The sequence below is a fragment of the Tamandua tetradactyla genome, chromosome 9 (assembly GCF_023851605.1).
Source record: "Tamandua tetradactyla isolate mTamTet1 chromosome 9, mTamTet1.pri, whole genome shotgun sequence".
Taxonomy (NCBI): domain Eukaryota; kingdom Metazoa; phylum Chordata; class Mammalia; order Pilosa; family Myrmecophagidae; genus Tamandua; species Tamandua tetradactyla.
The window spans coordinates 21,379,287-21,391,524 of NC_135335.1; the positions used below are offsets into that span (position 1 = coordinate 21,379,287).

At 36.1% G+C, this 12,238-nt stretch overlaps 1 protein-coding gene and 1 long non-coding RNA gene across 2 annotated transcripts in view; one reads left to right on the forward strand and one right to left on the reverse strand.

Moving 5' to 3' along the window:
• The window catches only part of LOC143645974 (uncharacterized), a 326,483-nt gene that overhangs the window by 46,977 nt on the left and 267,268 nt on the right, over positions 1 to 12,238 (reverse strand). The window lies entirely within an intron of this gene.
• LOC143645966 (olfactory receptor 2B8-like) lies at positions 2,727 to 3,662 on the forward strand. The gene has a single exon (XM_077115054.1). It carries the CDS (start codon positions 2,727 to 2,729, stop codon positions 3,660 to 3,662), a length of 936 nt encoding a protein of 311 aa, XP_076971169.1.

Genomic DNA, 12,238 nt, shown 5'->3' on the forward strand with positions numbered 1-12,238 from the left:
AAGAGGATAGCATGTGTGTCTAGGATTTAAAGATTGAATTAGCATTTTCTAGGCAGTCACATTGGCAGAAGACATTTAGAAACTGTAGCTTTTGCCTTGTGAGGTATAAGGGAGGATATATAGATTTCTAGTTGATAGTTTGCTTGAATGGGATGCCTTTATAAAATTACATTTTATATCCATTACAAAATATCCAGGGCTCTTGTAAACCCAAATTTTTTACAAAATATTCAGGGCTTCGTAAACCCCAATTTAATATTGTAGATTTGCATCATTCTTCAGCTGATAAATTTAGGAATTCAAGAGAAAAGCATTTTAAAAAGTAGAATATTCCTCATCACCCTATGAAGAAAAGGCAACTCTTAAGTTTTAAAAGGAATGAAAGGAGATTTAAATTCTGAAAAACTGTACAATTGAAAAGTTTGTAGCTGGTTTTCAGTAGTTGTAGCCAAAAAGTAACTGAAAATGCTCTTTGAGGTGGTTGTGCATTCAGAGAAAGCCAGAAAGATGATTGAATCTTCAAAATAATGATGGGACTTAGAAGTTGCCCCATGATATTTATTCCTTGATGTGTACACATTTCTACATATAAATGCATTCTATGAAAATGAGACATTATTTTTATATTGTATCATTATTTACAGATATACTATGAACATATGTAATGTAGATGCTTGCCCATATACTCAGCAATTCCTCAAGTCTCTCAGTGTAACTTTTCAGTGCCTTGAAGCCTTATTCAAAGGGATGCTATAATTCCTGTTCTGTACACTTAATAGAGTGTCAATGAAAATCAAATGCATAATACAGTAATTAATGTGTTTTGATCCTTCACTATCTACTTAACAATTTTTTAGGTGCTTTAGATGTGTTATCCCATTTAACCCATCCATCAGACTTATGAAATAAGACCTGCCTTTTCCCCATTCAACAGATGAGAAAAATCAGGCACAAATTGGTGAGGTGAATTGCATAACACTTCACAGCTGGTGGATGGCAGAGCAAGGCATATAAAATTGTATGTTTCCCCCCTAGTTACATGGTCCCTGATAGTACATCATGATGCTTGTCAACTCTGGAGTTCACTGTGGGCATCATGTGTTGTCATCATAATCACTCCAAAAAATCACTAAAATATTTTTTATTTATAGAACTTCCAAACAACTATTTAGAGGAAATGGAGAGAAGTTCTGTAACTCCCTTACTTGTTATTCCTGATGAAAACAGGGCTGTATCTTGACTTCTCTCCTCATTCTTGTTCTATTTTTCCCTTATTTGTGGGTTTTGTGTTTAGATATTGTAGTTTACCAATTCACAGAATTATTTTATTTGAGAAGATGTCAATACAAATATAAGAAAAAACTTGTAAAATATATGTTACCCAATATTATTTGAAAGAAAATATTTTGCATAATTCAGTATTTTCATGCCCTGCAACTTCTCATTTCTTAAATATCTTCTTGAGTAAGACACTGCATGTTCTCTAGAGCCAATATGCATCCCTTATTGCAACTTTCTACTAGAATGTAAATTCTCTGAGGGTATTGAGAATGTTGGTTATGTTCACCAGTGTAAACACAGCTACTGGTACATACTAGATTATCAAAAAATATATTTGAGATGAAGAAATGAAGAATTTTTTTTAAAAGTGAAAAAGAAAGAGCAAATGGGTGAGTGACTGGCAGCTTCTACTTGTTAATTGTATCTGTGCCTAGCTCTGTTTCCTGATCATTCTATATCTTTCTAGTTGCTATTTTAAATCTGCTAAGGACTAAGAAAGTAGTCAAATTTACTAACACACTGAAAAAACTAAAAGTAAAGAGACATAAGATAGGGGCTAAGGTCTCTCAATGAACAGACCTCTTATCTTTAATTTGTTTGATGCCTTTCATTAATAATATTTTCCTGAAATGTGTATTATTTAGAGAAATTAATTCTACAAAAATGTAGCATCACTGTATGTTTCATGACTATTACTAAAAACTACTATTATATAGATTTCTTCTTAGGTTTAGACTTTGTCTTACATGCCTTTTATACATTACATTTAATCCTCAAAAAATAGCCACCCAATTAGCTCTATCCTTATATGCATCCTATACATAATGAAAGTGCCCAAGATCCCTTAGCACGGAAGTGATGAAGCTGGAAGAATTTGCAGCTAGTGTGTTTCATGACAGTTTTTGTTGTTGTTTGTGCACAGTGGTTGTTCTTTAGAATGAAGGATAAGAAGGTTGAATCAGGATGCAACAGAAGAAGGACCGTCTGCCTTCCTCTGTAGGCTAAAGTCATAGCACATGAGTCAATGCCCTTTACTACTTTCTGCTTGGGCTCTGCATCAAATTTCTCTATTGCTGGGCATAGAACAAAAACGAAGTCCAATTTATGTGAAGTATATGGAATGTGGATAAGGATTTTGAAGAACAAATAGGGTTTGAGAGGCTATTGACAGACCAAAGAACACCCCATTTGAGAAAAGACAAGAATATCTGATTCACTGTACTGAATATTTGTATTTGCTATTCCTATCTCATCTGGAGAATATTTCCTCTAGAAACAGAAGAAAAATGTTCCATTTATAATAAAACTATTATAGCCATACTGAAAATATAACTCAGACCAAAATTTCTCCTCCTTTGTTATGCTTTGTGTTTCCAACACTATGATGTACAGGCCATTTAATTTTGTTTTCAAGATGGTCCTTTGAAAGTAAAGTGGCCTGAAAAATGGATATGATAAAAACTAATTTTTCTGTGACTGAATTTGTGTTTCTGGGCCTCTCCTCTCAGCCAAAGATCCAGTTCACTCTCTTTTTTATCTTCTTGGTATTTTATTTATTGACTGTGGCTGGTAATATCATCATCATCACTATTATCCAAATAGAACCTTGTCTCCATACCCCCATGTACTTCTTTCTCACTAATTTATCCTTTTTGGACATCTGCTACACATCCACCAATGTCCCACAAATGCTGTCCAACATGGTGGGGAAACAGAAGACCATCTCATTCTCTGGCTGTGCTACTCAGATGTACTTCTCCCTCTCCTTTGGAATGATCGAATGTGTCCTGCTTGGTGTTATGGCTTATGACCGATATGTAGCCATTTGTCATCCTCTTCACTACACTGTCATCATGGACCAAAGCACCTGTGTCCAACTGGCTGCCATTTCTTGGTTCATCAGCTTCCTTGGTTCCATGGTGATCAATGTCCTCACCTTAAGTTTGCCATATTGTGGACCCAATGTCCTGAATCACTTTTTCTGTGAGGTGCCTTCTGTCCTGAGGCTGGCTTGCACAGACACTTCATTTACTGAGATGGTTGTTTTTGTCTTCAGTATCATCATCGTCTTCATTCCTTTCCTCCTCATTCTTGTTTCTTATGCCCGAATCCTTCTGTCTATCCTCAGGATACGGTCAGTTTCTGGGAGGCACAAGACACTGTCCACCTGTGTCTCCCATGTGACCGTGGTGGCTTTATTCTATGGAACTGCCATTGTCACATACATGAGACCACAGTCAAAGTCTTCCCGGGCCGGGGGCAAGATAATTGCAGTTTTTTATACTGTGATCCCACCCATGCTCAATCCCTTGATCTACAGCCTGAGGAACCAAGATGTGAAAGGAGCTATAAGGAGAGCTATTGCAAAGCAGAAGACATGAGAGTTGTTCATTGGACACTAAGGTTAAGTGACAATCTAAGATTATTATGTTCTGTATATGAAAGGAGAAAAGAAAAAAATTGCTTGACTGTCAAAATCTGCCCCATTTTACTTAAGCTGTGATAAAAGACACAATATTCCAGCTGGAAAGTTAGCAAGGAAAATGTTTCTCTCATGGACACACAGCAGCCATAAAGTGCCAAAACAACCCCTTTCATTAAGTAGTTACAATTTTTTCCCCAGTGAGAAAATGTGGTTCTCTAAAACCATAGACCATCTGAAATTAGTTGCTTGAAATAAAGAGGAAACATCTCACTCCTACCCAGAGGCTCTAAATCACTTTTATACAAGGAAGCAAGCTCAATGTCCAACCCAGGTGCAGAGCATCAAACTAAAGGTTTTAGGACTCAACATTCTCCATCTTAATATTGTAGTTTTAATTTTCTAGGCTGCTTCTGCAAATACAACAGAATGGGTTGGCTTAAACCATGGAGATTTATTAGCTCATGGTTTTGAAGATGCAAAAATATCCAAGTCAAGTCTTTATGAAGGCCATGCTTTGTTTACAAGAACAGCTTTTGATAATCCTTGGCTCCTCTGCCACATGGCTAGGCACATAGTGGCAACTCCTGGGCTCACCTTTATCTTCTGAGTTTCATTGACTTTAGCTTCTTGCTTCTGTGGCTTTCCCTGTCTGAATTTCATTCTTTTATAAAGAAATTCAGCAACAGGAGTAAGACCCATACTGATTGAGGTGGGTCACACCTTAACTAAACTAATCTCATTGAAAGGTCCTACTTAAAATGGATTTATTCCCACAGGAACGGATTAGGTTTAAGAACTTGTTTCTCTGTCATATGTGCCGTTTCAAGCCAACAAACTAAGGGTACAGGACCTTGTGACTGCTCTGTGTTTTAGACCTAAACTTGACTCCTTTACACACCATACTGCTTTGCAATGAGCCACTCAAAACTACTTCCTTTAAATTTCACCTAAACCCACCATTCTCCAAATCCTGTGAGAACTCTCATACTTTATGTGGTGACACACTGTACTGTTTCCGTGGTGGGTGGTCTCTTTCTTTTCAATGGCTCAATAAATCTGATTTTATCTGACAGCAGAGTTGTCTCTGATGGTCTTTGGCTGATTGTGTGGATAGGAGGATAGCAATGATCATAAGCAGATAATTTGGTCATGTATCATATATTAGCAGTAGATTCATGCATTCACTATATATTATTGAATGTATTATATTATGTAATATGATGTTCAATAAAAGAGAAATGTTCCCTTCCCTATAAACAAGAATGTATATGTACACATTTGCACATAATTTATTTATAAAGCATAAATAAAATTTCATGAAATATTGTAATATGCATAAATATAAAAACACATATATTGATGAATTTTTATTAATACAATAAAGGAACTCCTTTACACACCGTACTGCTTTGCATCAAGGTAGATAAGAAGGAGTGGTAGGAGCCAGAATAGGAAGAAGAGTTTTCCAGGTAAAAGTGGTTGTGAATAAAGACCATGGAGGAGTGAAACAGTTTGCTTTATTTCAGGAAATAAAGCAAACCAGGGAAAAGCAGAGCAGCAGGAGTTGTGGCAGGGAAGCAGGCAGCAGTGAGGGCATTCAGTACAGCATTGATTGAGGAAATGAGTACAGATTTATTATTAGTTAAATTTAAGCTTCTTGGGTAAGCATGACATAATTCATGTTTTGGAAAGATTTTTCTGCATGCTTTGTGGAGTACAGACTGTATTATGTGTATATAGAGATATCATATTTATCTATACATGTAAACTGGATAATGATGCAAATTTGTGAAAACATGTTTCATACAGTGCCAGTTTGAAGGTAATATATTCCCCCAGAAATGCCATGTTTTAATCCTGATCCAGTCTGTTGGGAGCAACCATTTCTTTTAATCCTAATTTAATAGGGTAGGTCAGAAACTTCTGACTTGATTATATCCATGAAGATGTGACATGCCAAACTGTGGGTGTGACATGTTGAATAAAAGGAGATGTGACTCCTCCCATTCCATGTGGGTCTTGATTAGTTTATTGGGATTCTCTAAAAGAGAAAATATTTGGGGGAGAGTTAGAAGTGACAGAGCTGATAGAAACTTCAGAGCAGAGCTGACACAGATGTCAAAACTTAGAGAACAGAGAGATGTTCAGAGATGCTTGGAGCCCAGCAGACATTGCTATGAGATGTTAAGCAAGCCAGGACCTGGAGAGAACCAAGAAAATCCAAGAGAAGAAAGCCAGCCCCTGAGAAGTAAAGTGAGAAACCCCATAGGAACAGAGGCTGAAAGCAACAGAGCCCAGGAGGAAGGTACCAGCAGAGGCCAGTGAGACATTCCACCCAACAGAGGTGTTCCAGATGTGTTGGCCTTTCTTGAATTAAAGTATCCTTCCCTGGATGCCTTAGTTTGGACATTTTCATAGGCTAAGGGCTTATTAAATTCCCTTTTTAAAAGCTGTTCCATATCTGGCATATCACATTCCAGCAGCTTGCAAACTAACACATTTGTTTTTTTCTTTAACACACTTGTTTTTGAAACTTTTATGTCAGTATTATATTTAAAAGGAATTATTCTTTGAAATAAGAGAATAGCAGGTGGGCAATGGTGGCTCAGTGGCAGAGTTCTCAACTACCATTCTGAAGACCCAGGTTCAATTCTCACTGTGTGTCCATGCAAAAAAATATATATGAGAATAACAAAATATAATTTAGTATTGATATACTTAGGACGGAAGTTAAAACAAGGCCTAAGATTTCTGTGATATTAAATTAGAGTTGAGTTGTCTCTAGAATTAATTTGCACTTTTCATTTTACAAACTAGATTTTAAAATTATGTAATTCACCTTTCAGAGAAACCCAATAACACGAATTCAACCATTTTTTCTAAACATACACAATCTGGAAATGAAACAGCTCTGATGAAATAGAAAAAGAAGACATTTAAGTCTATAATTGATTTAAAACTAAAACTCTAATCACTAGTTAAATAGCCAAATTCTTATACAGTAGTTTTTACTTTGCATATTTACCTTGCTTTACAAATGTCTTGCCATTTCATATATTTGATTAAATACATGAACCAGGTTTAAAAGCATATACTTTGAACCAGTTTTCTTCTAGGAATTTCTCTAAAACCAAAAGTACCATCTAAAATTCTTTGAAACATTATCAAATAAGAAATATGTGCTTAGTTAGCTGAATATAAATTAGAAATTCACATCAAAATAATTTTGAATAAGAAACACAACATGCTTAAAGGTATGTACAAATGGAAAGATTATTTTTTGATTAATAAAAATTGCCTACCTATCCTACTTCTCAAATTCTGAAAGTGGGAGAAATAAAGTATAGCCAAAAACTGTGAAACTATCCTTTCTTAGGTCACGTTTAGACAAAACCTGTAAAACAAGTGGTAGTGAATGTTTGTTTTTGTGAGAATTCATCATTTAGACTAATTGCTTACAAGTCAATTCATTTTGACCAGTTTGCTTTTTTTTTTTGAGTACTTTTATAGTTGGGGGAACTAAGAAAAATAATGCAAACCAATAAGCCCATGCCCTTTCCTAAGCATTTAGATCTCTTCAAGAGTTGTCTCCTTCCCTAGGTTTGCTTGTTTTGACATAAAAGGAAAATGTGGCATTTTAAAGAAATTTAGCTGATACTTTTCTTTAGTATATGTTACAATCACTGCCAGAACAAGGAACAATTGATTATAAGACTAATACAAAATAGTGAAGTAAACAATGATTGGCTGTGCACATCAAATGTCCAATGGGAGTGATTTCCTCTCTACATCTGTTTGGGGCTATGACAACATGAAGACAACATAGCTAGGAAATATATGAGGCCATTCTTCAGATCGTTTATTTTTTAAAATAATTATTGTCCTAAACTACATTTCTCAGTGCTCTACTAATCGATAATAATGTATATTGTTAGGTACAATACTTAGAATGTGAAAAAATAGATTTTTGTTCCCAAAATTCTAATTAGTATGCCAACTTGGGGAAATTCATTTATTTTCTATGAACCCCAGTTCTTACACTTAAAAATGAGGTAGTTTTTGGATTAGATTGTCATAAATTTTCCCTCTAGAGCAATCTACTATCTGTCTGTCTGTCTATCTATCTCCTATCATCTACCCATTCTCTCAGAAAATAGTGTTGTGATAAACCTGTCAAAATTTCTTCTGGAATTACTTTTTACTTTCACTTTTGGGGGTTGGATGGTTAACTGTAAGGACAATGATACAGCTTTGAAGAGTTTTCATGTCATCAACATAGGGGTACAAAATAGGAGAAACTAAAGAAAATGCAAATTCGCCACGGGCCTAATAGATGTTACCATGATACATTGTGCTGCCAGCTTTTCTAATGGATATCTTTTCTCTTGAAGTGAAAACAATATATTAGTATCTCAGTTATTAATTGTAAGGATTATAAATGCCCAAAGGGAAGAAAGTCATGAAGAAATTTATTACACCTTATGGGGTCCAGCTTTCCAGCAACATCTGAAAGCTGAACTGCTCCTTTGATATCATATCATAAATAGCCTCCCCTCCTCTACTCATTGATGTTTTCATGACACTTCTAGCCCACTTGATTTTGCTGAAATTCAGCTCACAGAAGTCACCAGCAAGTGTGTATATTTCAACAAGTCTTTCATATATAATCCTGCTTCAATCCTGCCCAATGAATCTAATCCAATCACCAGACTGAAGGCAGCCATAAATCCAGTTCATTATAGAAGATCCCCAAATCTCTCCCCAGTTCTGATTTCACTTTCTCACCGTCACTTTCTAAAATGCTGTATATTTCAATAATCTGTAATGTACAGGGCTATGAAATAGCAATTACTTTTAATCCTAGTGTTAAGAGTTCTAAACTAAGAGAACACAGGTGAACCATTTAACCATGCATATCTCCAGTTTCATCATCTTAAGAAAACTGAACTAATAATACTGCCCTACTAATCTCAGATAGTGCGCAACCATGCTCAATATGTTCCTTGAAAAGCAAAATTGAGACTAGTTTTTGGTAGTTCTCTAACACAGCACAACATGGTCACTCATTTGTTCAATGAATATATGTTGTTCATGCATTATATCCCGAACTTGAGAATAAAAAGTTAACTTATTTCAAAGTCTCATAGTCTACTAAGGTAGTGATGGCATTAAGATTTATATGCTTTAGTTTTTGTCTTAGTTTGCTCTGATTGCTGTGAAAAAATATCATAGACTAGTTGTCTTAAATAGCAGGACTTTTTCCTTTTTTTTTTCTTTTGTGCATGGGCAGGCACCAGGAATCAAACCCAGGTCTTCAGCATGGCAAGTGAGAACTCTGCCTACTGAGTCACCATGGCCTGCCCAACAGCAAGAATTTAATGTCTCAATTTTTGGAGACTAGCAATCAAACATTAATGTGTCCATAGGTTCATGCTTTCTTTAAAGTTTGTTTGTAACATTCTGATGGTGGCTTACCAACAACCCATAACTCAATGTCTGCCTCTATCATATGGTTATCTTCTCCTTTCTCCTCCTACTATATCCAAATTTCCTCTATTTGTAAGGACTCCATTCAGTTTGACCTCACCTCAAGGAAAAACATCTTTGAAGATCCTATTTACAAATGGGTTCATATCCACAGAACTGGGGGTAAGGACTTCAGTGTTTTAGGAGTGGGGGGCATGATTCGGTACATAACAGAACAGAATTGTGTGTACAGTATTCCTCTAACAAACAGGAGAACTTCCATTTACCAAGCCTCAAAGTACATCACTTAAGTTCTTCAAATATTTTATCATATGAACCAGGGCACTTTTGAGAATGAAAGATAGCACTATTCATAATTACTCCATAAAAATGGGCAAAACCAGAACTTCCCTGGCAAGAGGGGCTACTGGCAATGGTAACAATATCTTACCCATCTTTATGCAATATTACCTACCTCATCTCTTCCTCACCATATTTCTGTTCCATGCTTCAAAGACAAATCTGATGCCTTCTACTCCATAAAGACTTCTTGGTCTTATGCTCTGAATGCCCTCCTAAGAGAAAGCATCGGCTTTCTAGTGTGAACACCTGCAGTACTTTTTATGATTTTATGTTTTAGAATTCTTATTTTCTGTGACATGGGTTTTGCCTTTATCTTATCTCTCTACACAGGTATTATGGGGCTTAAACAAAGACTGCTTTCAAAATCCCACCTGGGACCACATAACTTGAGAGTGGAGGAAGCAAAACTGAACTTCAGTTTAATTTCACAACTCCCTTTTAAATAACCTGCATCCATTTTTGCCTCCCACAGCCCCTACTACAGTGTTTACCAATTCCTTGTTCATTAAAGGAGACACTAATGCACATGATTTTTGCAGAATATAATACTGAACATGATCGATGTGTTTACCTTCGCTACAATTTTATTACCAGACTAAGTTTTTAATGTATGAAAAAGAACACAGGGTTTTTCAAACAACAGCCATCTATTGATCTTTTATTTGAGCAAACTGATAGTGTAAATGTGAGTGCTCATTTTATGGATGAAGATACTGAAGTACAGAGATGTTTAAGTATTTCTTTGGGATAAATATTGATAGGGCTGGCAGTGGGACAGATGTGATCCAACTTCCATCCCAATTTCCTTGCTATTATAAGTTGATGTGCATGCTTCCACCACCAACTCCAGGGAAAGCAAAACATTTCATTTCCTCACTTCAGTGCATCACTATGATATATATTTATGGATAGTTGACACATAAATGAAAGAAAAATTTAAAAAATGGTATTTAATAAGTATCTTTTATGTAGCAGATACTTTATACATTTTTAAAATGCTACAAGGGATGCAATATTATTCCCATTTTATGGATGGAAAAACTGAGCTTTAAAGGGATTAAGTCACTTTTTCAAATTCACACAGCTAGAGAATTGTAGAATTTGCTGAGAGTTCATTTCTATCTAATCCAAAGATTGAATGCTTCTTACTAGTCACAGTGGAAAATGCAAGCTTTTTATTTAGAATAAAAGAATAACAGAATTAAAATTATTCCATCACTTAAGGTTGCCAAGTTTCTGACCTGTCTCTGTCTGAACTTTAGTTTCATCCTTTTCTTGCACGGTTGTTGTAGAAACTTCATGATCTATTAAGTGCTTTGTTCATTGACTGGCACATAACAGACAAATATAAAGAGTGTTTCTCTAACTCCAAGGTCACTGATTAGAGATGTAGAGATGTGATGAAAATATATATCTTCCTGATTCCAAGGCAGCTGCTCTTTCAAATGTAGTGTGCACTTGCTGCTTTAGTTTCCTGGATGCTAAAACATTATCATGATAAGAATTATCTTAAACAATGGGTTTTTATTACTTGATGATTTTGAGACTAGGAGAAGTCTAAGATTGAGGTGAAAGAAAGGTGTTGTTCTCTCTAGGAAGACTGTTGTATTCTGGAACTGGCTGCCAGTGGACATTGATCCATGGCTTTTCCATAACATAGTAAATGTACATGATGACAATGTCTCCTCCCTTTCTTGTCTGTATTCTATTGACTTCCAGTGTCTGGCTGCTTATCATGGATTCTCTCTTCATCTGACTTTCACTTTGCTTATGAAGGTTTTAAATAATCCAGGCTAAAATCCAACCTGATTTAGTTGGGTCACACCTCAACTAAACTGATATCTTGAAGAGATCTTATTTATAATGGACCACACCCCACAGAATGTGGGTCAAGATCATGTCCAAACTTCAGTGCACAACTCAATTGATATCATTCCACCCTCCTGGAAACCAAAAAGACATGTTCTTTCTATGTGCAAAATGCATTCATTCCATCACAATATCCCAAAAAGCTTTAAGTCATTTCATTAATAATGCAAAGTACGAAGTCTCATCAAAATCAATTATGGATGAGGTGTATCCTAAGACAAGATTTCCTATGTTTAATGGACATGTAAAACCTAGAAATCAAGTTAATTGCTTCCAATATACAACAGTGGGACAAGCATAAGGCAAACATTCCCATTCCAGATGGGAGAAATTGGAAGGAAAGTAGGGGTCACAAGTTCCAAGCAAATCTAAAAACAAGCAAGGATACCCTATTAGATTTCAAGGTCTAAGAGTCATCTATGGATTGCTGTTTTGCACTCCAGGCCAGATTAAGAGGCAGCTCCTCACCCATTTCAAGTCCTTTTATGGAGGATGTGCTCTCTACAAACACCAGAGCACAGGGCCAACCCTCACTGAGGATTGGGGTTGTGGCAGAGGCTTCCATGAAATCAGGGGCACAAGTACCACCAAATCTGAGCATTGAAGTGGCTGCACATTCCCAGTACAATAAGATTCATGATCCACCTCCTCCAAAACAGGGGCAGACCCACTGTATTCACAGATATGGGAAAGCTTGCTCTCTTGGCCCAAGGAGATCTTCTCAGTCCAGACTTTTACTTCCATGGTTCTACCCTTGAAGTTATTTTATCTTCAGTTTATCCCTTCTCTGTCTCTTTTACTCCAGCCTGGCCTTGATTCTGCTTGTACATATTT